Below are 27,489 nucleotides of genomic sequence, written 5' to 3'. Positions count from 1 at the left end.
GACAAATACATGAATAGGATGGGAATAGAGGGAAATGGACCCCGGAAGTGTAGAAAATTTTAGTTTAGACGGGCAGCATGGTCAGCGCAGGCTTGGAGGGCCGAAAGGCCTGTTCTTGTGTTGTACTTTTCTTTGTTCTTTGACATATGACCCTTGGCAAAATAATGAGTGTGTGAAGTGTAGCCACCTGGGTTGGCCACTTCCCGACTTAAAATGGAGAACCGCAAAGACTGCAGGGGAATTCAGTCAAGCCAGGAAAAAACTAGCAGGTGCAAAGTTTCCTGTGTATTAGACTTTGCAGAAACCCAGCCACCACTGAAACCAACAGCCATCTGCATATTAATGAGCGATCCCCGGGAACAATTGAAACATTTAAGGTGAATAAGGCCAAGCCAGACTCCTCGGCGCCAGCAGGAACCAAGACAAAGGAAGGCCAACGGACACTCAGGGACCGCCCAGCGATCAGGGAACGGCTCCAGTATTGGAGAAATCGATCCAAGTGATCGGAACACAGTCCAACCACTTGGAACCAGGTACGGGGTCCGCCCAAAGGGGCGGGAAGCCCCTGGGGACTATAAAATAGAGACCCCAAGTTCAATTCATCCTTCTTGGCAGGGTCACTCAGCAGATCGAACCAACCCTTGACAGTGAACTGCCTAAGTTGCTGCACCAATCAAGTAAGTCTCCAGCCAACGCATGCTACGAGATAGGCGCTCCTAGCTACTAGTCCATACCAGCTTTGAAGCCTGCAGATTCAGAACCCGAACGAAAGGCCATTTGTTCCCCTGACCTGGTGGGCCAGGCTAAGTATAGGCCTATAGTGTTAGAGATAGTCTAGTAAGTAGAGTTTTATGCATGAGTAGTGATTGACTGTGTATAATAAATGTGTTTTGATTTGAAACTTACTAACTGGTGTATTGAGTTATTGATCAGTACTTGAAGTTGAACCTCGTGACGGTATCATAAAGATACCTGGCGACTCTAGAGCAAAGGTTATAGAAACAGAGCAAATTAAGCAAAGATACAACGGGCAACATTTAAGAGCCAATCAAAAGTTAGCACATTTAGTGGCGACTCTGGTGGGACTCCGCAAAGAGATAGAAGAGAGACATTGAATGAGAAAAGTCGATGTTAGTGAGATCGAGAGAGCGAATATAGATTTGTGAAGGAAGTTGGCAGCAAAGGACGGTGAGGTGGATGATGCCAAGAGGGCACACCAGTCTAGTCTAGCGCATCGGAGCAGCTTCTTAGAAGTGGCCTAACCACTCCGGGAGGACCCAAAATTTGAATGAGAATCCAATTGGGAACAGAAACAGTCACAAGTGTTCAAGCAGTTCTGATCAATCCTCATAATTCGGAAGTGTGCTAATGCATGCGTAACTAACAGGGCTACAAGTTAAAACTGATAGATGTTTGTTGCGAATAACTGTCAGGAGTTTGTATTCCGGAAAGTAGCGAACGCCGTACCCGTGTTTACAGCACCGCCTTAGTACCCCTCGTTCCAAATTTAAAAGAGCATTCAGATAGGAAAAATGGCAATGAAGGCAATGGAACGCCTCATGAACCCTCAAGAATTTGTGGGCGCAGCGACCAGCAGCAGAGTAGGTCAGTGTCCCGTTTGGGAAGAAGAGATCAGGAAATATCTCAAAGGGAAAGGATGGCCTTTTGGAGTGAATTCTGTGATAATGAGGAAACAGGTCCCGGGAGTATAGGACATACTTGGGAGAACCTGAGCGAAATCCATAAGAGGAGCTTAGGGAAAGCTCGCAAGCCGATGGCAATCGTGTCCTGCCTGGCACAATTGCGAGGCACAGAGGAGGTCATTCGGACGCTCCGCAAAGAGATAGAAGAGAGACATTGAATGAGCAAAGTCGATGTTAGTGAGATCGAGAGAGAGAATATAGATTTGTGAAGGAAGTTGGCAGCAAAGGACGGTGAGGTGGATGATGCCAAGTGGGCACACCAGTCTTGTCTAGCGCATCGGAGCAGCTTCCAAACCCAATATGAAAAGGCCTATCAGGACACGCAACGTGCAGACCTGGTAAGAGAAGAGACAGAGAAACAGGTAAAGGCATTGCAAAGGCAATGCAGCGATTTAAAAGCAGCGTTAAGAGCACTCCATGCTGCCACCACGGAGCACAGACAAAGCTCAGTGGATCATTCGAAATGCCGGAAGCAGATTGCGGAACTGCAGTCTTTGCTTTCAGTGCAAAATGGGTTTCAGAGCACCTTTGGATCCCAATTAGATGAGGAAGACGGCCCTGATTGGCAAGAACTAAACAAAACCGCGCATAGGTATGTTCAGGGAACATGTGCGCAAGGAAAGCCTCAAAAGAGGAAAGCACCCCAACCCCCCACAGAGCAGATAGATCAGGCACCCATGAATCCAGTAACCACCCACTGCACAGTCACATCGGAAGGAGACGCGGAATTCCTTTACACCACCCCCTTAACCTTGACCCAATTACAGGACGTGTGCGAAAGGATCACACCGTTCCTCCCCACTTCGGACCCCCACTACTTCTTTGCTAGAGTGAAGCAGCAGGCGACCATGTACGGCCTGGATGAGCATGAGCAAGTGAAGCTCACAGTTTTGAGTTTAGACCCTCCAGTTGTAGCAGCCCTCCCCAACCCACAGAATGTAGGAGGAGACACCCTTGCAGAGATGCACACGGCGATCCTAGATGCGATCGGCTATAACAGTGGTGACCCAGTAGAAGGCCTGAATAAGTGCAGGCAGAAAAAGACAGAACACCCCACAGCGTTTGCTGGACGCCTGTAGATCCATTTTACAGCTGTTTTTGGCAATTTAGACCGCACCCATTTGTCCCCAGACAACATGGCCAAATGGACCCACAGCCTTATCTCCCAAGACACAGAGGCAGGACAAAAAGCCTGTACCAATTATGACCCCTCGGAAGAAGCGCACAACGAAAAGTGGGTTTTATAAAGATTGTCCCGCGCCTGGGAGCAATCTGTCCACAACAAACCCGCAATTAGGAAACCCGAAGAACAGCAGGCAGAGGCAGATATCCAAGCAGTTACAGAACCCCGCATGGGTGAACGAAGGCAGGAACAGCCCCCCACAGAAGTGTTACAACTGTGGACAATTAGGTCACTTTGCACGAGAGTGCAATGCCCCACGAAAGCCACAGAAGGCCCAGCAGGCAGGCACTCTGAATAATAATAGGACAAAGCCCATACATAGTGTGAGCTCCCGTTCAGACCAGACAGACATGAACGGAACAGACAGACAGTGTTCGGGCTTCCCCACCTGGCTCTGTGACACCCTTTGGGATAGGTCCAGCCGACCAGTCGTTGGAGCGAAAATACGGGGACAGCCCATCAAATTTCTCTGGGACACAGGAGGGTCCCGCACCACAATTAATTCCTCCACCATGTTCCAAAAAGACACGTGGCCCACGACCGCCACAATCACCCTCAGCGGCTTCACAGGCCACTCACAACAGGGACACATCACAGCCCCTGTACCAATTCAAATTGGCAATATTACAACAAGACACCACATAGTTTTGGTCGATCTGCCCCACACAGCAGAACACATTTTGGGCATTGATTTCATGAACTCCCACAACCTGTCCTTTGAACCAGTAAATCAATGTGTCTGGAAAAGGACGAAGTCAGCAAGAGCCCCCGCAACGCTCACAGTAGGTGAGTATGCAAACAAGATTAGCGCAGTCGGCGAATTTTGGTTTGACCCGACCACGATTAGCACAGACAAACAGGTTAGGACAGTTCTCCAAAAGAACAGGACCGCATTTGCAAGCCATAAACATGACTGTGGCAGGATGGCTGGTTCGGTTCAAATAACAGGACTTGACCCTAGACCTCAAAAGCAGTACGGATTTCCCCAAGAGGCAGAAGGAGAAATCTCAAAGGTTATTGACAGCTTGTTAGAACAAGACGTACTTAGATCGGTAGCCTCTACTAATAATGCCCCGATTTGGCCAGTGAGAAAGCCCGATGGATCATGGCGACTGACCATCGATTACCGGGAACTCAACAAAGTCACCCCCGCAGCAGCCCCCACGGTAGCCACAAGTCCCGAGACCATGCTCAAACAGGGACTCAACTCACGATATTTTACTGTTTTGGACATCAGTAACGGATTCTGGTCCATTCCATTGGCAAAAGCGTGCCAATACAAATTTGCCTTCACTTTTAAAGGTCAGCAGTACTCGTGGACATGCCTTCCACAAGAATTCCACAACTCCCCCTCCATTTTCCACCGACAGCTGGCAAATGGTTTATCGAAATTTTCTCGCCCCGAATGTCTGGTCCAGTATGTAGACGACCTATTACTGCAGACAGACACCAAGGCAGAGCACATCGAGCTTCTGTCCGAACTCCTGGAACTCCTACAGCAAATTGGATGTAAAGTGAACCCCAAAAAGGCCCAAATTGTGGACAGCAAGGTGGTACATTTGAGAACAATTATCACGCATGGTAAACGCGAGATCGAGCATTAAAAAATTGACTCGATTGTCAAATTGCCCCTTCGCCAGAATGTTTCAGCCCTCCAGTCGTTTTTAGGACTGGTTGGCTACTGCCGAAACCATATTGACGGTTTCACCACCAAAGCAGCTCCCCTTTCGGGACTCCTAAAGAAAGGAGCCCCTTGGGAATGGCTTCCACAGCACACGGATGCTGTAGATGTTTTAAAGCGTACACTCATTGCAGCCCCTGCACTACAGGTTCCAGACCCGCTTTCCCCCTATGCTATGGAGATAGCTAGCACAGACCGCACCCTTTCGGCCGTGCTCCTCCAGGAACGGCACGAACAGTTAAGACCTGTGGCTTACGCCTGCAGAGTTTTAGATCCTGTGGAGCAGGGATTTTCGGCCTGTGAAAGGCACCTGCTCGCAGTTTTCTGGGCAGTTCAGTACTTTTCATACATCACCGGACTAAACCCCATCACAATCCTCACGGAATACACCCCCACCCAACTTTTACGAGACGGACGACTTAAGGACGGTACAGTAAGCCAAATCAGAGCAGCCAGATGGACCCTTCTTTTGCAGGGACGGGACATCACTGTTAAAAGGACCAAGAACCACACTTTCCTAGCCGACAACCTTCAGTACCCAGGCACCCCCCACGAATGTGAAATCATCTCACCGCACCACAACACAGGCCCCTTTATCGCAAAAGCACCCCCCAGAAAGATAGGTAGTTCACCCCAGAGCCCCCAGCGCACAGAGACGTGCGCACCTGTGAGAATATATGTGGATGGTCCTTCCACTGTATTAGACGGGAAGCGCATTACAGGATGCGGCATCTATGTTGAGGACGCGCAGGGACGCGCCCTAGAAGAAATCTCATTACAACTACCAGGACACTTAGGCGCGCAGGCGGCAGAGCTAGCAGCCGTTGTGTACATTGTGGATCACCCAGATTCCTTCCCCAGCCCAGCAGACATATACTTGGACAGCCTCCATGTCTGTAACAGCCTCACAGAATTCCTACCCCTGTGGAAAGCAAGAGGATTTGTTTCCGCAGACTGAAAACCCCTCCCTTCAGCCCCATTGCTCCGGCGCATTTTAGACAAAGCACAGGACAGGACATTCGGCATTATTAAAGATCCTCCCCCCCGGAACTGTAAAAGCCGACGCACTGGCTAAAGCAGGCTCCAGACATGGATATTTTTGGAACCCCCCCGAAAGCGCCCCAGTGAATGCAGTTCAGGTCTCGCAGACTAATATCGAGGATTTAGTGCAGGCCCAGAAGCAAGATAGTAATCTCAGGGAGATTTCAAAAGGAAACTTTCCAGCCCCATACGATAGGTTTAAAAATGCACTGATCACACATGACGGTGTGATGTTAAAAGACACCCTTTATGTGGTTCCTGAACAGGACAGGAATCAGCTTATTTGTTTGTTCCATGATAGTCATGGGCATCAGGGAATTGACGCCACTACAGCCCACCTCAGGCAGCTCTGTTGGTGGCCGAATTTAAAGGAAGACGTCACGCACTATGTGGAAAATTGCCTTATCTGTGCCCAAAACAATCATGACAGATATGCAAAGAAATCTCAGTTTAGCCACACCCGCCCCGTTAATGGCCCCTGGACTAACCTCCAGATTGATTTTATAGGACCATTGCCCCCTTCCAGGAATGGTTACAAGTATGCCTTAGTTGTTATAGACACATTCACAAAATGGGTAGAAGCATTCCCATCTAGAACGAACATGACAAAGACTACCGCAAAGATTTTAACCCACCACATCTTTACGAGATGGGACTCCCCCGCAGCATTGAATCCGACCAAGGTTCCCATTTTACGGGATGTGTCATGAAGAACGTCCTCATGATATTTGGCATTACCCAAAAATTCCACATCGTATACCACCCCCAGTCAAGTGGTATCGTGGAGCGAATGAATCGGACCCTAAAAGCCACCCTCAGAAAAATGGTCCAACAAAACAGCACCACTCGGGATTCAGTCCTCCCTTTTGCACTAATGTTTTTGTGTAACACTGTTTCAACATCCACAGGTTACAACCCACACACACACATGACCGGACGCCCCATGAAAGGCACAGAATTTTTATTAGGACTGGACTTGACCAGCCCCGAAGTGACAGCCCTCACACATGAGAACGCAGTCAAACAATTGGTTGAAAATGTAAAAACGGCTCAGCTAGCAGCCGCAGTAAGATTAGGCACAAGGAAGAAACAGAGCAAGGCCTGTTTCGACAAAACAGTGCATGCGACTGTGTTTGAGGTAGGACAGCAGGTCATGCTCTCCTTTTACAACCCCAGCACATTCCTGTCACCGACGTATTCGGGTCCGTACTCCATTGCGGACAAAGTAAGCCCCTCCGTCTATAAAATTAAGTACCCCAACGGGAAGACCGCGCGGTTCCATATTAACCAGCTCAAGGAATATGGCCCGCAGTCTAACCACGCACACCACGTCATGCTCGACGCAGCAGACCACGCCCCGCCCACAGCCAATGTATCCCTACCCTCCCCCAACACGTCCACCCCACCCACAGACTCGCCCTCGACTCCACCCCCGAACTCTAGACTCCGCCCCAGAATGCCCACAGACAGCAGCAGCAGAGACAGCGACTGTGACACAGACAATGGCCACAGCACGCCTCCCTACTATCACCATGCAACAGGCCCCACACCCAGCGAATCTGAACACGATTCGACTGATCCTTTCCTGATCAAATTCCTCAACAAACCTCACCAAAGACCACCGCCCTACGATGACGACCCCGACTCAGTCCCCACAGGATTAGACACCACCTTTTGGCACCGTGACAATTCATACAGGCTCGTCCGAAACGCCGAGATGGACCCTAAGTCACACCATGCAGCTTTAGCAACCCTCATCCATTCACGAGTATGGCATCCGGGAGAAGATGATGACATTGGGTCTGACTCCCAAAACGAGAACCCCTTTGCGACCCTGTCCGCAACTGATAATTGAGGTGGCCAGATGTTGTTTTAAAAAGGAACCGCTTGGGAGAAACGGTGTCCTTTCTGATGGAACCTGCACGATATTCGTTGCATGTTTACCTAATGTTCTTTGTTTCAGTTTAAACCGCTTCCACGGCCACACGCCATATTTGTCGGCAGAAACCTGTGAAAACTTGCCAGCACGCTTATCGGCAGAAACCGCTGAGAGCTTGCCAGACCCCCGTTCATAACTGCTTTTCTGGTTCGACGGTAGAACCTTTACAACACCCCCCACGATGACTACATTTTTGCCCGTTCTTGCCAGTTGCTCAGGCAGTGGAGAAACAGCATTGATCCCCACCCTGCCCGAGGACCCCCCTCTGGTCAGCTACGCTCGGGTAGAGCACATACGGCATTGATCACCGTCCTACCCGGGGATTCCATCCAAATCTTACCCGCACCCCATTTTTGGCTCATTATGTTCAAAATTCTTTTGTTTGGTTTTGGCAACCTTAGGGTTGCTTCCCTATGCTATTTACATCCTCAAACACTGGGATGGTAAATCACACAGGCTGCGAGACGGCTCGCAGTACGGCAGTATTTTCTTAGATGTCCAGTCCAAATTTTCGGTTTAAAAAAAAAAATGAGTGAGTCACACATGGTGACAAATTATAAAGGGAAATTGGCACTAAAAGACAGACATGCTAACATACAAGATATTACACAAGATAGTAACAGATATTATGCTCGTCTCCATAGAACTCCGGAACCTCAGGAATTCCAGAGGAAGAAAGAGAAGAAGACAGAAAGACGGAAAGATGAAGACAACCTTCATGTTCACCTGGATCTTAGCGGGATCCCTTCAGTTGCGCGCGGATGCTACCCCCTGACCCCTACCACACAGGCCGTGAATGATTCCCACCCCTACCATACACTACACCCTGACATAGTTAACCCCGAGATAGCTACCGACACCCCGACCTGGTATTCACTATCGTACATTGTAGAATCACTCTTAGTACTGGCGATACTCTGCAGTGTCGTGCAGGCACTTAGACTCAGAAAATGGTGAAGGAGAGCCTACCGCTCTCGCACCCCGGCATACACGTTTAGGTCCCCTATTTTCGGACTTCATCAAACCCCCCCAACCCCTCGCGTGAATTAAAGTGCATCCGCTTTTCTTTATGGGTGTTTTGGTCAATAAAGAAATGTAAACCTCTGTGCCAAGACAGACAAACTTGTGTTGCTGCTATTTGTACATTTAAAGTGTTGTAGATTATTTTTGATTGTTTGAGTGAGATAATTTATGGAGGATAGTTAGAGGTACCGTTTTTTTACGTTGTAATGCATGTCCCTGTTGTGACATAGCGCCATTTAGAATTGTTAGTTAAAAATTTCCATACATAGTTATGGTCAGTGTAGAGGCCATGGAAGTGTGCTCGCTGGGTCAGGGAGTGAAGACAACGCAGTTATGTGATCCTTCACGCTTCGCGTTAGGGATCACAAGGAGGGAGTGTAGCCACCTGGGATGGCCACTTCCAGACTTAAAATGGACATCCACAAAGACTTAAGGGAAATTCAGTCAAGCCAGGCAAAAACTAGCATGTGCAAAGTTTTCTGTGTATTAGACGTTGCAGAAACCCAGACAGCACTGAAACCAACAGCCATCTGCATATTAATGAGCGATCCCCGGGAACAATTGAAACATTTAAAGTGAATAAGGTCAAGCCAGACTCCTCGGCGCCAGCAGGAGCCAAGACAAAAGAAGGCCAACAGACACTAGGGACCGCCCAGCGATCAGGGAACGGCTCCAGTATTGGAGAAATCGATCCAAGTGATCGGAATGCAGTCCAACCACTTGGAACCAGGTACGGGGTCTGCCCAAAGGGGCGGGAAGCCCCTGGGGACTATAAAATAGAGTCCCCAAGTTCAATTCATCCTTCTTGGCAGGGTCACTCAGCAGATCGAACCAACCCTTGACAGTGAACTGCCTAAGTTGCTGCACCAACCAAGTAAGTCTCCAGCCAACGCACACTACGAGATAGGCGCTCCTAGCTACTAGTCCATACCAGCTTTGAAGCCTGCAGATTCAGAACCCGAACGAAAGGCCATTTGTTCCCCTGACCTGGTGGGCCAGTCCAAAGCTAAGTATAGGCCTATAGTGTTAGAGATAGTCTAGTAAGTAGAGTTTTATGCACGAGTAGTGATTAACTGTGTATAATAAATGTGTTTTGATTTGAAACTTACTAACTGGTGTATTGAGTTATTGATCAGTACTTGAACTTGAAACTCGTGACGGTATCATAAAGATACCTGGTGACTCGAGAGCAAAGGTTATAGAAACAGAGCAAATTAAGCAAAGATACAACGGGCAACATTTAAGAGCCAACCAACAGTTAGCAACAGAATAAACAGGAGTATTTTTATTAGTGAATCCGTAATACCTACAACACCTACCCTCCAATTCCAGAGCTGTGGGGATGAATTATTCCTAAGCATAATGCGGACACAATGGCTGCATCCACTGAAGAGCCATCACGATTCAATATTTCGGTACCAACTGTAGAGCAATGGGCCACATCGGTGACCACTGCACCTTGGTGAAAGATCTACATGGAACAAGAGGGGAACGCAGAGTAACAGAGGCAAAATTTCCCATGTTCATGACTTCCCATGTTACTCATTTGGTTTCTGAAATGCTGCCAATAGCAGTGCAGAATATGGCACAATGAATACTGGAAATCACCGCATTGGTACTCAGTTAAAAACTGATGATTTGTTCTTGGTATCCCCAGCAAAAAGGGATATCCAGAACATATCCCTAAAATAGTATATTTGATGCCATGCGATGTCCAGCTTACCAGGATTCCCACAGGCCTCAAAACCCCTGGTTTATTTATTCACTTACTTGGCCACAAGAGAGTGCAAGTTAGTTTATAGTGATTAAAGGCCTGATGATAAGCATGCTTGGGAACTTAATGTGGCAGTATATCAGGCGGCACGGTGGCACAGTGGTTAGCACTGCTGCCTCACGGCACCAAGGTCCCAGGTTCGATCCGGGTCACTGTCCGTGTGGAGTTTGCACATTCACCCAGTGTCTGGGTGGGTCTCACCCCCACAACCCAAAGGTGGATTGGCCGCGCTAAATTGCCCCTTAATTGGAATTTTTTTTCAATGAAGAAAATGGTAGTATGTGCCAGGAGTTGAGCAACATATCAAACTGGTTCCTTCATTCACTATAAACTAAGTTGCACTCTTTTGTGCCCAAGTAGGTAAATAAACAAACAAGGAATTTTGAGATTGGACACTGTCCATCTTACCGGATGGCTGATCGCTGGTCAAAGGCAGACTATCTCAAGGTAGGTCCGTTAAACTCGAGCATGACTCACTGGTACCATGATGTGTTGGCTATGCCGGGTCTGCGAGGACTGCATTTACTGCAGCAGTGAGAGAGACAGGCTTCCAACACTTGAAGAAATGCAACTCGATTTTATTGAACTCTTAACTATCAGACATACTTTAACTGTGGGTTGACACTATGCTGACTTGACTGGCGACCTGAGGCTAACCTGACCAGACTATCTGACTACCACATGGTGGATGTTCTAGTTGCTGCTCACGGGCTCTGTCTCAGAGGCTGCATCCCAAGAGAGCAGGAAAACTAGCGCCCTCTGGCTTTATAGTGGTCGTGTGTCCTGTCTGGTGATTGGCTGCTGTGTTCTGTGTGTTCATTGGTCATCCTGTGTGTCAATCACTGCCTGTCTGTGCACCATCATATACCTGCGTGTATATTATGACAGAAATGTATGGGAATCTTGGTAAGCTGGACCTCCCATGGCATCAAATATACTCTTCCAGGGATATGGGAGCAGTAAGGACACAGCAAAAGGGGATAGGCTGGAGGGAAACAACAGAGACTGTGGAGATTCACATTCCAGGAAGTGTAAGTGAGAGGAGAGCACATTCATTTCCTCAAAGTCAGCTCTGGCAGTGTGGTAGCGGTGTTGCCCCTCAGTCAGAAGGTCATGGCTTCAAGTCTCACCTGAAGAGATTCGAGCACATGATCAAACCTGAGGGGTGTGTTGCAATGTTAGGGGTGACGACTTTTGGAAGTGATGGTGAGCCAAGACGCTCTCAGTTCTTTCAGCTGGATCTAAAAGATTCTGTGGTACTAGTTTAAGGAAGGGCAGGCGGGTTCTTCACAATACCTTGGCCAGCATCTATTCCTCAACCAACATGACTAAACAGATAATATGGTCATCATTGGATTGCTGTTTATGGGATCGTGCTGTGTGCAAATTGGCTGCTGTGTCTTCAATGTTATGCTGATTGGGCAGAAGGCATTTTCAGATGTCCCAAGATCAGGAAGAGTGCCGGCTTAGTGACAAGCGTCTCTTTTAGTTTGCAGGGGCAGGTTAAAAAAAACATGTGTGTGAACATTTTGCATTTGCAGTTACAGGCAGATCAGTTACCTGTGGGTCTCCGAAGTAGATCTGCATAATCAAGGCGACAGTGACTCCGGTTGCAAATGTCAAGCAGGCAGTGATGATAACAGTCAAACCATCCTGCCGACAGGTGCAGTCGCGAGAAAAAGGATCCTTGTTGGTCACGCGCAATGGAGATATCTCCTGACTGCCCATCTCAGAAGAGGAGGAGGGCAGGCGTTGCAGGCGAGCCGATTTCAGGAACAAGTCAGGATCTACAAAAGATAATTTGAAAAGAGTTTAATCTTGGTTTATTTCAATTGAGGGTATTCATTTTCAACAACAGCAACGTACGTGCACAAGACTGGCAGGTATGCGCAAGCGGAGAAGTCCATATATCTCACAGAATTTACAAATGGTCGCTTAATGCTATAGGCATATTGGTCCTATCTGAAGTACCTCTGCCTCACCTCTCTACCCCAAACTGGCATCCAACTTCGCTCTGAGCTCGGAGAAGCAAAGAAGGGAAAAAATAGATCGAGATGTTCCATAAAATGTGAATGGGCTGGTGGGAATGGAGAGTGCCCTTTGAAAATGACAAAACTCAAGGTACTGCAATTATTTTACTCACAGTTCGGCACTTAGCAAAGACAGCCGAGCTGATTTTCGGGGCTGCTAAAGACATCAGTCTACTCAAAGGTACTGCGGCTGGATTCTCCGTCGGCGGGATTCTCCGCTCCGCCAGGCAGCGCACTCACGCCCGCGGATTTCCCGACGACGTGGGGGTGCCCACAATGGGAAACCCCCATTGGCCAGCTGCCGGGACGGAGGATCCCGCTGCTGGTGGGGACGCGCCGCACCAGAAAATGAGTGCGGCGGGACGGAGAATCCCACCCCAGACCTACAGCGAGACAGAGGCAAAGTGATCTTTAACAGATTGCACACCTGAAGAGGTCAGATTGTGCAAGCTTTTAGGTCCCTGGGATGTCCTGTTGACCTTGTGTGACATAACCAGATGTAATGCATACTGTGCAGGTGGAGTTAAAAGATTTTATGCCAGTTTCAGAGATTAACTAGCCATGAAGGGCGAGCACAATTGCACAAGTGCAATTTTAACCTATGGCTTACACACTGGAAAAGAAATATAACTAACCTTAGACACGAGCAATATGGTGCCTATGAAATGCAGCAACACAGGAAGTTAGAAATGGAAGCACGAATTTTAGAGAAGTTAGTTTAGTAAATTCATGAAACTAAGAGGAAGTAAAACTAAACGTAATAAAATTAAACGTTTTATAATTCATTCTTGAACAAGATTCATACTACACTGCAAATAGCCTCAACAGACTGAGATACACCAATATTTGTAGATGAGGAATTTTTTTTTACAATTCTTATTTATATAGCACATTCACCAGAGAAAGAGTTCCAATGTGTTACACATAAAAGCAGATGTCAGTATGGTGAATTCCCATTCCTGTTACACAGGTAGAGAGTGAGAGAGTGAGAGAGAGTTTGCAGATATATGTTTAAATAACAATCATTGCTCTTCAAAGTATTTTTTTGTGTGATGTGCTAAGTTTCTTTGTAAACAGAGACACAAGAAGGAGATGTGCTTCTAAGCATCTGCCAAAGAAAAATGGAAGAGTCCTATTGGTGTTCACGCCAACAATTACTCCTCAAAAACGGAATTTTTTTAAAAAGCAGAAAATGCTGGAAATACTCAACAGGTCTGGCAGCATCTGTAGAGAGAGGTTCAGAGTTAACGTTTTAGATCATGACCTTCCATCAGAACACACAAGCATTACCAACAAGCAGATAAACTGGTCATTTATCTCAATGTTATATGTGGGGTGCGCAAATTGGATGCTACGTTTGCCGAAATAATAATGACTACATTTCAAAAGCAATTAGTTGCCTGTGAAGTGCATTTTGACATTGAGGATGTGGCAGGTGCTACATAAGAATACAAATGCTTTCTTTAAAGTCTTATGACTGAAAATGCAAAACCAACAAAGCACCCGGGATCGACGAGCGACCAGCAGAGCGATTAAAATATGGCAAGAACTCCGTCACAATAGAGCTCAAGACCTGTTCAACAAGGTGTGAACTGTGGAGCACGTTCTGGATGACTGGAGGCAAGGAGCAATTGCCAAGTTGCCAAAGAGAAATTGAGCAAATGTAGCAACTGGAGGGACATAACAGTGCTGTCAGTACCTGGCAAGTTCTTCAGCATGGTTCTCCTCAACAGACTGAAAGGGGAAATAGACAGTACCCTTCACGAAAAACAGGCGAGTTTCATTGGTGAGGGGGGGGGGGCTGCTCCTCCAGCACGGGAACCACAAACTCCTTCAGCGTCATCACAGGAGTATGGTAAGGCTGGCTGCACACTCTCCCCATTCTTTTACCTCTTGGTTAGTGATTGCATCATGAGGAAGGCAATGGTGGGTGCAGACTTTGGCATCCCATAGCAACACCACCAGCTGACTGGACTGAATTCCACCTTGTTGGCTGAAGAATTGCACACGCTCCAAATCATGACTACCGATCTTGGGAGTAGCAGATCCAAGGTTGGGCAACACATAGAATTTACAGTGCAGAAGGAGGCCATTCGGCCCATCGGGTCTGCACCGGCTCTTGGAAAGAGCACCCTACCCAAGGTCAACACCTCCACCCTATCCCTATCCCCATAACCCAGTAACCCCACCCAACACTAAGGGCAATTTTGGACACTAAGGGCAATTTATCATGGCCAATCCACCTAACCTGCACATCTTTGGACTGTGGGAGGAAACCGGAGCACCCGGAGGAAACCCACGCACACACGGGGAGGATGTGCAGACTCTGCACAGACAGTGACCCAAGCCGGAATCGAACCTGGGACCCTGGAGCTGTGAAGCAATTGTGCTATCCACAATGCTACCGTGCTGCATCAGCTGCATGACCAAGACAGTAACAGCTAGTCAGCAACAAGGTCCTCCCATCATCATTGGGCAACGACATTGGAGGACAACGGCCACTTCCCTACCTAGGAGGTGACCTCTCCAGCGAGGGCTTGTAGAGATTGACATCGACACAAAATCAGCAAAGCAGCATCGGGCAGCTGAGCACGGCGTGAGCATCTAACACCATCAACATGGCCATGAGCCTGTGACTCGACATGTCCACAGTGGTACCAGCAACAAGACATGGAAGGAAAGTTGGACACCTTTCACCAGTGTTGCCTACATAAGATCCTCTGCATCACCATGCAGAAGCAACATCAACAAAGAGGTGCTACAGGGAACTGGTGAGAAGTCACTATGGGATATTGTGATGGAATGACGACTGACAGTGGCTGGACAATTATTTCATCTCCTGGACACATGTCTCGGCAGAATGGTAGTATATATATGGACATCATCAGCTGGAAAAAGACATGGCTGGTCAAAGACGATCTAATGAAGTACGTTTGAGGATGACCTTAAAGATTAGGACATCACCTAGGCTGCAATGAAAGAAATTGCGATGGGCCAGGGTTGGCATCTTTCTGCCCATTGAGGAAATAAATCAAGTAAAGTACGGGTTGTACTTAGAAGTTCTGAGAAAAGGTCTTCCAAGCTGGAATATTAACAATATTTCTCTCTCTCTCTCTATGGATGCTGTCTGGCCTGCTGAATGTTTCTAGCATCCTCTGGTATTATTCCAGATTTCTAGCATTTGGAAGTATTGTTACTTTCTTCATTTTTAACTTATTCTTTTTCCCCCTCACCTCTGTTCTCTTCAATCCTAAAGATGGCCGTACCCATTTGGCATTTCTGAGAAAGGATAATCTCCCAAAAATGATAACAAAAGTTTAAACCAAGCAGCTCGTCTCTGTTGACAACCAACTTAAGATTGTCAGTCAAACTCGCAATGTGGCACATGCGTGTGTGCTGGAAGCTACATATATCAATACATAGGGCCCTGTTCTTTGCGGACAGAAGGGACATGTACACATATTTCACCTGTTTCAGCTAAATAAGTGACAGCCATTCACTGGTTCATTCCTCAGGGCAATGCCTTGACCAGAGTCAAGCTGCCTGGTTTAAATTTCAAGCAATGCTTGGCAGTTAATGGTCAGTCACAATCAACTGGTGCAATCTCCATGGCAATGGCTCTACCAGAGTCCACTTGCCAATCAATCAGCAGTCTCTTCTCATGCAGATTTCCCTTACACTGGTATCCTTACAAATGTCCTGATGAGTGCAAAATGAAAAGCTTCATCAAAAAACAAACAAAAAAAAAAAAGAGTATATTTCTTGGCAAAGAAACCTAATTTAAATATAAATGAATAGTAGTGATATTGTCATTGAATTAGTAATCCAGAGATCCAGGGTAATGCCCTGGGGGCCAAGGTTCAAATGCCACCGTGGCCGATCGTGGAATCTGAATTCAATAAAAATCTGGAATATTCTAATGACAACCATAAACCAATATGGAGTGTTGTTAAAACAAAAACACCTGGTTCACTATTATCCTTGAGGGAAGGAAATCTGCCACCTTCATGTGGCCTGGCCTACATGTGACTCCAGATCCCCAGCAATGTGGTTGCCTCTTAAATATCCCCCGAAATGGGCAAGGAATGTTGCCAACTGAACCGCAGATGCCATCACCCCAGGAATTTAAGTGATTATTCGTTACCTTTCTGTTGTGTGCATTTGTCTGCCTCTATTTTCATGCCGGCCTAAATAAATATGTGGTGTTTTTTCTCCCCCTTCGCCTTGCGCCTTTTAAAATATTTTTCATCTGTAATATCTTGGCAGTCCTCATGAAGGATCGGCGTCTGAAACATCCCTGATCTCCTCACAGATACTGGCTGATCTATTGGGTGTTTCTAGCATCTTCTGTTTCGGTTCCCAATTTTATTTCATTATAAATCCAGATGTTGGGCATATCTTCAATTCAGTTGAGTGAGCTGTATGATGGTACAACTTAGCCATAAAACAGTTTAAACTGTTCAGATCATTGATAACATCTACCACTGCTAGTTTTAATCTCTGATTGAGAATATTACATTTTGAAAGCTGGATGGTAATCTTGAACATGTTAGCCAATCCTGGTTTTCCATTCAACAGCGACCATAGCAATGAAAATAGCAACTAAATTGGGTCAGGAAAACAGAAGTAGTTTTAAGTGATCAAAAATTGTATTGTTAGATATTAGAAATAAGGGCCGGGATTCACCGAGCCCGGAGAATTGCCGGGGAAGCGGGAAATTCCCGCCACTCCGGTGTTTACTCCGGCGTCAACACTTGGCTGGGATTTCGGAGAATGCCGGCCAAGATATCGATTTAAGTGGGTTTAATTCATGCTATGTGCAATAACATCAATTAGATTCATGTTAATCAACGGCATTTGCATGCAAGGGGATTTTTGGTTTCAGTTCGAACTGTTTTTCTATTGTGCTGAGAGAGGGTTTACGACGGGAAAACACCAGCTTGGAGAAAGTATGAAATGATGCTTTGCAACCAGGGGCATCTTTAGGGTAGAAAGGCTAACTAAAGGACAGTTAGTTCAGAAACCAGAAGTTTCTAGGAGGTTTGAAGTAACAAAGAGGAACTGTCATTGGAACAGGGTACCGGTCACTGAAACTAAAAGGCAGAGCTCTCCCAGATGATCGGAGGCCGGCAGGTATTTGCCCTCTGGGAAGGGTGCAACTGGCACTGCTAAGGTGGCATTAGCTGGGGCACTGCTAGGGTGAGCCAAAGTGGCACTTTTCCCAGTAACGGGGATTGGGCCTGGGGGGTGCTCTGTGCAGTAAGCGGGTCGAGTACCCCCACCCCCCACCCATAGGACCTCTTTTATGCAAGTTGGTGCTTGGGGAGGGGGGGGGAAAGAGTTAAGGGGTCACATCCCCCCCCCCCCACACACCAGAGAGACTAGGGCGCCATTTAAAGATGGCATCCGGATCTCTTCCGGCGAACGAAGCTCCTCAGTGCATGAAATGGGACTAAGTACGGTGTCGGCCGTGCGTTCCCTGCTGAGGCCCCCGATCTACCCAAATGGCCCATAGCATGGTGCTTCTCGGCGCTCCGAGCACCAGGAAACACCCAGCTCATCGCATGCAGTACAGGACGATGTTCCCATTCAGGTAGATTGCGCCCAAGAGCTCTAATCCCACCACAGCAGTTGTGGAATTCAAATTCAGTGAATTAAATAAGTTATTTTTCAGCTCTCTGCTCAAGGGCAAGGCTGCCCCAACATGCCACACACAATCTTACTGCAATTATATAGAATCTTGGCGAGACCTCACCTGGAGTAGTGTGCGCAGTTTTGGTCTCCTTACCTAAACAAATATATTCTTGCCATAGGGGGAGTGCAATGAAGATTCACTACATTAATTCCTGGGATGCAGGGATTGTCCTATGAGGAAAGGTGAAATAGACTTCATTCTCTGCATTTTAAAAGAATGTGAGGTGATCTCATTCAATTCTTACAGAGTTTGTTAGGGTAGATGCGGGAATGATGTTTCCCCTGGTTTGTGGGGCGGGGGGTCTAGAATCAGGTGACATGGTCTCAGAATAAGGGGTAGGCTATTTAGGACTGAGGTTAGGAGAAATTTCTTCACTCAGAAGGTGGTAAATCTTTGAAATTCTCTGCCCCAGTAGGTTGCGGAGGCCAAGATATTGAGCATGTTCAAGTCTGGGATCAATAGATTTCTAGATATTAAAACGCAAGTGCTAACCACTGTGTTGTGTGTGCCCAAGAGCACCCTACATAATCGAACCCCTCCACCCTATCCCCGTAACACCATCCAACCTTTTGGGCAACTTAGCATGGCGAACCCACCTAACCTGCACATTTTTGGACTGTGGGACAAAACCCAACGGAGACACGGGGAGGAGGTGCAAATTCAACACAGACAGTCACCCGAGGCTGGAATTGAACCCAGGACCCTGGAGCTGTGAGCCAGCAGTGCCAACCACTGTGCCACCGTGCCGCCCATTGTTGAAGTACAAGATCAGCCATGATCGTATTAAATGGTGGAGAAGACTTGAAGGGCTGAATGGCCTCCTCCTGCTCCTATTTTGTATGTAACCTCCACCAGAGGTAGGGCAAAGAGGCAGTTCCCAAATTCACACTGATCAGATCGGGAATCAAAGCCTGTGCTGTAGGCACCAATGTGATTCCAACTGGCCTCACAAGGAGCTCGAGTTGCTGTGGCAACATAAACCTTTAGCCCGGCACCATGAATAGCAATGGTCGAGACTCCAATTTTCTTTCCATCACATGACTGACCAGGAATCTCTCCTGCTCTTACCATCTGTGTGGAATATTGCGCACAATTCTGGTCGCCACACTACCAGAAGGATGTGGAGCGTTTGGAGAGGGTGCAGAAGAGGTTTACCAGGATGTTGCCTGCTCTGGAGGGTGTTAGCTATGTGGAGAGGCTGAATAGACTGTTTTCATTAGAAAACTGGAGGTTGAGGGGTGACCTGATAGAGGTCTATAAGATTATGAGGGGCATGGATAGAGTGGATGGGCAGGAACTCTTTCCCAGGGTGGAGGGGTCAGTCACCAGAGGACATAGGTTGAAGATCCGTGGGGCAAAGTTTAGAGGAGATGTGCGAGGCAGGTTTTTTATGCAGAGGGTGGTGAGTGCCTGGAACGCGTTGCCAGGAGAGGTTGTGGAAGCAGATACATTAACTGCATTCAAAAGGCATCTTGACAAACAAATGGATAGGATGGGTATAGAGGGATACGGCACAAGGAAGTGCTGAGGGCTTTGGCAAAGGGTGGTACCATGACCAGTACAGCATTGGAGGGCCGAAGGGCCTGTTCCTGTCCAATATTGTTCTTTGAGCGTATGGTGGAAGGATTTACAAGTTGATACTCAACCTGTTGAACTCGCCTTCCTTGGCCAACAAGTCCTGGAATGGGTTGTGAACCAGGAGATTCTGCCTCATAAGTACCTACAACAGCACAAGACCTCTCAATTAAATAAATGTGGAATAAAAATCTAATATCTGTAATGGTGACCATTAAACTACTGGACTGTTGGTCCTCTCATGCATTTTAGACAAGAAAATCTCCAGCCTTACCTGGTATGAATCACGTGTGACCCCAGACACAAGGTAATGCCGTGGATCTTGACTACACTCTAAAATGACCCAGAAAGCACCAAGATGCGTTAAATTACTATGAAAACTAATATTTTTATAATAAATTTAGAGTACCAATCATTTTTTCCAATTAAGGGGCAATTTAGCATGGCCAATCCACCTACCCTGCACATCTTTGGGTTGTGGGGGTGAAACCCACGCAGACACGGGGAGAATGTACAAACTCCACACAGACAGTGACCTGGAGCCGGGATCGAACCTGGGACCTCGGTCGTGAGGCAACGGTGCTAACCGCTGCGCCGTGCTGCCTCCAACTATGAAAACCAATATAATAATAGTAATCTTTGTCACAAGGAGGCTTTCATTAACACTGCAATGAAGTTACTGTGAAAAGCCCCTAGTCGCCACATTCCGGAGCCTGTTCGGATACGCAGAGGGAGAATTCAGAAAGTCCAAATTACCCAACAGCACGCCTTTCAGGACTTGTGGGAGGAAACTAGAGCACCCGGAGGAAACCCACGCAGACACAGGGCGAACGTGCGGACGTCGCACAGACAGTGACCCAAGCCGGGAATCGAACCGGTGACCCTGGCTCTGTGAAGCAACAGTGCTAACCACTGTGCTACCATGCCGATCGCACGGGGCCCGCAGTAAAGCCCAAAGACTACAACACGTGAAGGTGGGTAGCTCACCACGACCTTCTCAAAGGCTACGAGGGAGAAGCATCTTCCCAGCGATGCCCAATTCCCACAAACAAGTAAAGAACAGACTTCTTTCCGAATTCCTTACAGCAACCATATGGTTTCTCTTTCCCTACAAATAAAATTTACAATCCAGCCCCCCCCACCCCGACTCCAATCTATCCAATTGTTTTCAGTGTTCACTCTGTGCTCTTATTCATTTATTTTCAATGTTTTCTTAAAATGGTCAGAAACAAAAAGTTCCACACCATAAATAAGCAGCAGCACGGTGTCGCAGTGGGTTAGCCCTGTTGCCACACAGCGCCAAAGTCCCAGGTTCGACCCTGGCCCTGGGTCACTGTCCGAGTAGAGTTTGCACATTCTCCCCGTGTTTGCGTGGGTTTCACCCCCACAACCCAAAGATGTGCAGGCGAGGTGGATTGGCCAAGCTAAATCGCCCCTCAATTGGAAAACATGAATTGGGTACTTTAAAAAAAACATTTTTTTTTTTTTTTTTTAAAGCTGTTGTTTCTCTTCATGGATACTGCCCGGCCTACTGGGTGTTTCAGTTTGCATCATTTTCAGATTTTCTTTCAGATTTCCAGAATCGACAAATAACTCTGTATTCGTATCGGAATTTCTCCTTTGCACAGAAGAGTTTTGGATGACTTCAAGTTTATGGTGGGTAGAATTCGGGAGACCAGGCAGGAGTGCATTCTCTGTTATCCAGTCACCCACACTGAGCCAAAAATGTGGTGAAAGTTAAGGCTTGCTGAGGTGGTGATACTGCCGGCCAGCCATTCAAACACTCTTGAACCACAAGTAGCTGCAGAACCTGCTATTCAGGATTAGAGCAAATTAGGTAGAGAGAGGTCAGCAGATCAACTAGGGTTAAGTATAGGGCCACCTGCAAAGATCCCACGATTCCATATTATTACAGCAACAATATAATCGGGAAGCAGGAGGTCATATTACAGCTAATACAGTGTGTGTGTGTGTGTGTGTGTGTGTGTGTGTGTGTAAGAAAGAGAGATAGCGATTACACATGAAAACTCTCTTCCGTAGCTACCAACTCCAACCCTCTCCTTGGCAATAGTCTGAAACTAAACAAGTCTTTTTGCAACCGTGGTGTCACTTTTGACACCGATACAAGCTTCTGACCTCATATTATGTCATCACCAAGGCAGTTTATTTCTGCCTCCATAACATTATAGAATTTACAGCACAGAAGGAGGTTGTTTGGCCCATCAAGCATGCACCGGCCCTTGGAAAGATCACCCTACTTAAGCCCCTCTCCACCCTTTCCCCTAACCCAGTAACCCCACCTAACCTTTTTGGACACTGAGGGGCAATTTATCATGGCCAATCCATCTAACCTGCACATCTTTGGACTGTGGGAGGAAACCGGAGCATCCAGAGGAAACCCACGCAGACACGGGGAGAAAGTGCAGACTCTGCACAGACAGTCACCTGAGGCTGGAATTGAATCCGGGACCCTGGAGCTGTGAGGCAGCAGTGCTAACCACCTCAGTCTCAGCCCGTCTGCTTCTAAAGCTCTAATTCATGCCTTTGTTACCTCGAGGCATGATTATTCCAATGCACTCCTGCCTGGTCTCCCGAATTCTACCCTCCATAAACTTGAAGGCATCCAAAATTCTCCTGTCTGTGTCATAAAACTCGCAGCAAGTTCCATTCCCCTATTACCCGTGTGCTAACTGATCTATACTGGTTTCCAGCCAAGCAATGGCTTGATCTTAAAATTCTCATCCTGGTTTCCAAACTCCATGACTTTGCCCCTCCTTACCTCTGGAATCTCCTCCAGCCCCGTACCTCTCCAGGATATCAACTCTTCTTGTGCATCCGCTGGTGGTTGCGCCTTCAGTAAATTCTGGAATATCTTCCCTACCCTTCTCTCGCTTCCCTCTAAGACACACCTCTGTGAGCAAGCATTTAGTAATCAGAGGTAACATCTACTTGTGGTTCAGAACATACTTTTGTTTCGTAATGCTCCTGCAAAGCACCTCAGGATGTTTTAGTCCATTAAAACGGTGTGATATAAATAAAAAATAGTTGCTGTAGTTGTTATTGTACTTCTTTATGAATCAAATATATCCATTTGATTACCATGATAGTATTACAGGAGGTGTGATAGTACAAATAAATAAACTTGTCTGTTCCTCTCCCCAACCCTGTTCATCGGTTTTCTGCGATCTAATGGTATGTGGTAACATTGAATGTAATTTCAATCACTTGGTTACCAGAAGCCAATTTCTACTTCCCTCCTAAGGAACCCACGCACAGCCCCATGTATATGAAATATAAAACAAAGGTGGCCTCACCTGGCTCTGAAACTTGTCCCGGTCTCCAACAACCTCTCCCAATTAGTGTTCATACCAGCGCAGGCCCCAGTTCCCCCACTGTTTCTCAAACACAGCCTCCCTGTTCTCTGCCAACCCCAGCACCCAAACCCTACATTTCCTCATTCTTCTTAGCCTTGTGGTTGCCTCAGTCTCTCACTCCCTGCTACCTCAAGCCCGAGCGTCCATTCCTGCTGGGCAGGCCTGCACCTAACAACAGCCGTAGTTACAGATACAACGCAGCGGCAGGAGGAAGATTATTGAGGCTCAAGTAAGAAGCATTGCCCCTTGCATTTCTTTGTGTGCGAGGGCAGATGAGACAATTCCACAGGATTAGCAGGTCAGAGCAGACAGGCTTCGGGTACGATATCCCAGAAAGAAGATGATGAGGCACCTACAGAGAATGGGGGAAATGCAGAGAATCTGCAGAGATGGAAAGGAAAGAGAGTAATCAAAATAGAGATTGAGAAAGGAATGATGCATGGACACATGCTAAGGATCAACCCAAGGTCAACATTTAGGATTCTCGTGTGGCTGATTTTAAACACATCTATTTTCTTGCTTATGGCCAATTTGTTATATTAAGTGTCTTTCAATGTTAGGGAGGGAGTTCCATGATTTTGACCCAGTCACAAGTGAAGGAACAGCGATAGATTTCTAGGCCAGGATGGTGAGTGTCTTGGAGGGCAAGTTGCAAGTGGTCATGTTCCCCTTGTCCTTCTACAAGTCAGTGGTCGTGGGATTGGAAGGTGCTGTCCAAGGAGCCTTGGTGAGTTCCTGAAGTGCATCTTGTAGATTGTACACACAGCTGCTACTGTGTGTTGGTGGAGGGAGTAAATGTTTGTGGAAGGAACGCCAATCAAATGGGCAGCTTTGTCCTGGATGGTGTCAAGCTTCTCAAGTGTTGTTGGAGCTGCACTCATCCAGGCAAGTGGAGAGCATTCCATCACACTCCTGACTTGTACCTTGTAGATTGTGGGCAGGCAGGCTTTGTTTGGGGAGTCAGGCAGGGAGTTACTCACCACAGGATTCCTAACCTCTGTGCCCTTATAGCCACACTATTTAAATGGCCAGTCCAGTTGTATTTCTGGTCAATGGTAACCCCCAGGATGTTGATTGTGGGGGTTTCAGTGATAACTATGCCATGGAATTCTTTTCTATTCATTCATGGCTGGGCAAGCATTTATTTAATCCCTTTTTGCCCATGAACAGAATTCATTTCAGAAGGCATTTAAAAAAATATATAAACAGAGTCAACCACATTGATATGGTCTGGAGTCACGTGTAGGCCAGGCAAGGACATAAAATGTCCTTCCTAGAGCACATTTGTGAACGAGATGGGTCTTTATAACATTAAACTTTTAATTCCAGGTTTTTAATTTAATTCAAATCTCACACCTGGCCTGGGGGGGATGGGAACCTGGGTTCACAGAGCATTACCCTGGGTCTCTGGATTGCAAGACCAGCAACAATACCACAACGCCACTGCCTCCCCAGGGGCAGAATACTGTAGGGCCCACAGTCTTCAGTCATTTCTTGGTATCACATGGAGTTGGTACCTGTGGTGTTGTAAGATGGATCATCCACTCTATATTTCTGGTTATAGATTGTAGCAAATGTTGCCACCTCATCGTTTGCATTGATGTGCTGGACTCCCCCATCATAAGAGGATGGGGATATTTGTGGAGCCTCCTCCTCCTCCAGGGAGGTATTTAATTGTCCAACATCATTCACAGCTGGGTGCCGAGCTTAGATCTGATCTGTTGGTTGTGGGATCGCTTAGCCCAGTCTATCACTTGCTACTTTTGCTGTTTGATACACTAGTCCTCTGTTGTAGCTTCACCGGATAGATACCTCATTTCGTCTGATGTTGCTCCTCACATTGAATTCTTCAGTGAACTGGGGTGATCCCTTGGTTTGATGGTAATGGTAGACTGGGGGATATGCCTGGCCACGGAGGTTACAGATTGTGGTTGAGTACAATCCTGCTGCTGCTGATGGCCCACAGTGCCTCATAGATGCCCAGTCTGGAGTTACTCGATCTGTTCAAAGTCTATCCCATTTAGCGCGGTGGTAGTATCACACAACATGATGGAGGGTATCGTCAGTGTCTCAACAGGACTTTGTCTCCACAAGGACTGTTCAGTGGTCACTCTTACTGATACATCTGTGGCAGGCAGGTGTGTGCAGTGCTTTGCTTCCTGAAGTCAATGACCAGCCCTTTAGTTTTGAGTTGGCCAAATGTGGTGGTTGCTTTCCGTAAGCCATGTATCAAGTTTTGCATCAAGGGACAGAAATTGTGTCATTGTGGACTTGAGGCGGCAGAATTTGCTAACTACTTCCAACGAGGTTTATTTAGAGTGATCAGGGGTGGAGCTGGAACGATTTGTCCCCCATGTCCACAGTTTTCCTGATGCTTAAAAAAAATCAAGGAAAACAGCCATGGGGGAGATGGTAGGAGGTGGTGGCTTTAATGATATTGTCACCGGACTAATAATCCAGGCACGCAGGGTAATGTTTTGGGGACCCGGGTTGGAATTCCACCCTGGCAGGTGGAGGAAATGGGGAAGGAAATCTTCTGATTGTCACATATCCTGCTCTCAGCTAATGAATCAGTACTCCTCCATTTTGAACACCATTTGGAGGTACCACAGAGGGTGGCAAGGGCACAGAATGTACTCTGGGTGGGGAACTTCAATGTCCAGGCTCAGTAGCACCACCGAGCTGGTAAAATCCTAAACGATATAGCTGCTAGATTGGGCCTATGGCAGGTGGTGAGGGAACCACCAGTCCCGGAAGACGTGCTTGTTAGGTGAACTGGACATTCTGAATTCTCCCTCTGTGTACCCGAACAGGCGCCGGACTGTGTCGACTAGGGGATTTTCACAGTAACTTCATTGCAGTGTTAATGTGAACCTACTTGTGACAATAATAAAGATTATTGGGGCAGCACGGTGGCACAGTGGTTAGCACTGGGACTGCGGCGCTGAGGACCCGGTTTCAAATCCGTGTGGAGTTTGCACATTCTCCCCGTGTCTGCGTGGGTTTCACCCACGCAACCCAAAATATGTGGTTAGGTGGATTGGCCACGCCAAACTGCCCCTTAATTGGAAACAAATAATTGGGTGCTCTAAATTTATTTTTAAAAATAATAAAGATTATTAAATATAGACCCAGTTTACTCCACCTCTCATCACAGGGCAACCCCTCATCTGAAACGTGCAGACCAAAACTTCACATCATGGTCTCACCAAAGCTCTGTACAATTACACTTTATGGCAGTCCTCCCTCCCTTTGCATAACAGGCTACCATGCTATTTGCCTTCCTAATTGCTTGCTGTGTGTGCACTTGCATGCAAATTACACCGAAAGCTGCAATTATGGCCCTGGATACCTCCCTCTCAAAGATTGTCCATCAGAAATGGAAGGATACCGCGGGAATTCAATTAACCCAACAAATCAGTTACACAATCCAGCAGCCAGGCCGATGGTTCCGAAGGGGTTAATTTCGCAGCCCGGAGAAGGTGGTGTTAACACCGGTTCGCAGGCATTTCCTTGTCAATCGTCTTCCACCTGACTGTCATCTCACCTTTCAACATCTGATACCCATATTAACCTCACATCCAAATCAATAACCCCATTAGAAAACAAATGTATCTTTTACTTACATGTAACAAAACACACATCGCATTATGGAATGAATAACATTGGTTTTTTTTTAAACACCTGCACAGATATACAACAATGAAATGACAAATTGCATTTTCAGTAACTGGCTGTATGACCCAACCTGTCGTGTCCGGGTCGCAGAGAGACGAGTCGTCCTCCTTACGGTACCGCAGGACGTTGTCGGTGGAGCCGGCATCGTCTTCGGGCAGCCGGGGAAAGCTGGTGATGCTCATGTAATCTACGGGCGAGTAGGCCCCGAGGTTGGTCTCCTGGCCGGCGTCCTCCTCTGCCATGGTGTGAGTGTGTTTATTATCCACCCTGCTCGTCTCTGCGTCGCCACAAAGGTGGTGGGGACAAAGCAGAGCGGTGGAGGAAATCCTGAGACACTCCCCCCCTCGGAGAATACACTGTTGCCTTGTGTATCTCTGTGTGTGTGTGAGAGTGAATGTAGATGTTGCCCTTTTTCTGTACTGTAACCCTTGCAGGATGTGTGATCACCGCGCCGGCAGGTTACAGAGGCAATATTCTTTTCTTTCAGGACAATCAGGTGGGTGGGGAGCTGGAAATACAAGTGGTTCAAATAAAAAGCGTGTGGATCAGGTGACACCCTCACTCTTATGCAGACCAAAATGCTTTGCATATGGATGTATGTATGTATGCATAATTGTACACATTTGATTAACTTTGTATAGATTTCGTAACACAATGGAGTTTTTAGTGCAAATTTACAGAATAACAAACTAATTTCACTCAAGGGAAGGCTGTGAATGGTGACGTTGCTTTTCCTTAAAATGTTGCGATGCGAGGGATGATAGAATCACTGCTGTACTGCACTGCAGAGGGT

The 27,489-nt window shown here is 47.1% G+C and overlaps 1 protein-coding gene across 2 annotated transcripts in view; it reads right to left on the bottom strand.

Annotated features, from left to right (window-relative positions):
• The window catches only part of LOC140428561 (glutathione hydrolase 7), a 73,633-nt gene extending 46,429 nt beyond the window's left edge, over positions 1-27,204 (bottom strand). For both annotated transcript variants that reach the window (XM_072515169.1, XM_072515170.1), the window contains exons 1-3: positions 26,767-27,204; positions 11,905-12,131; positions 9,890-10,041 (exon numbers count right to left, since the gene is read on the bottom strand). In XM_072515169.1, coding sequence (XP_072371270.1) covers positions 9,890-10,041; positions 11,905-12,131; positions 26,767-26,938 — 551 coding nt within the window. In that variant the 5' untranslated portion in view covers positions 26,939-27,204. The remainder of the gene's footprint in view (positions 1-9,889; positions 10,042-11,904; positions 12,132-26,766) is intronic.
• Positions 27,205-27,489: the final 285 nt, after the last annotated feature.

This window comes from Scyliorhinus torazame, chromosome 8, assembly GCF_047496885.1.
Source record: "Scyliorhinus torazame isolate Kashiwa2021f chromosome 8, sScyTor2.1, whole genome shotgun sequence".
Classification (NCBI taxonomy): Eukaryota; Metazoa; Chordata; class Chondrichthyes; order Carcharhiniformes; family Scyliorhinidae; genus Scyliorhinus; species Scyliorhinus torazame.
The sequence above is the reverse complement of the archived record's forward strand: the minus strand, read 5'-3'. Positions and strand labels throughout refer to the sequence as shown.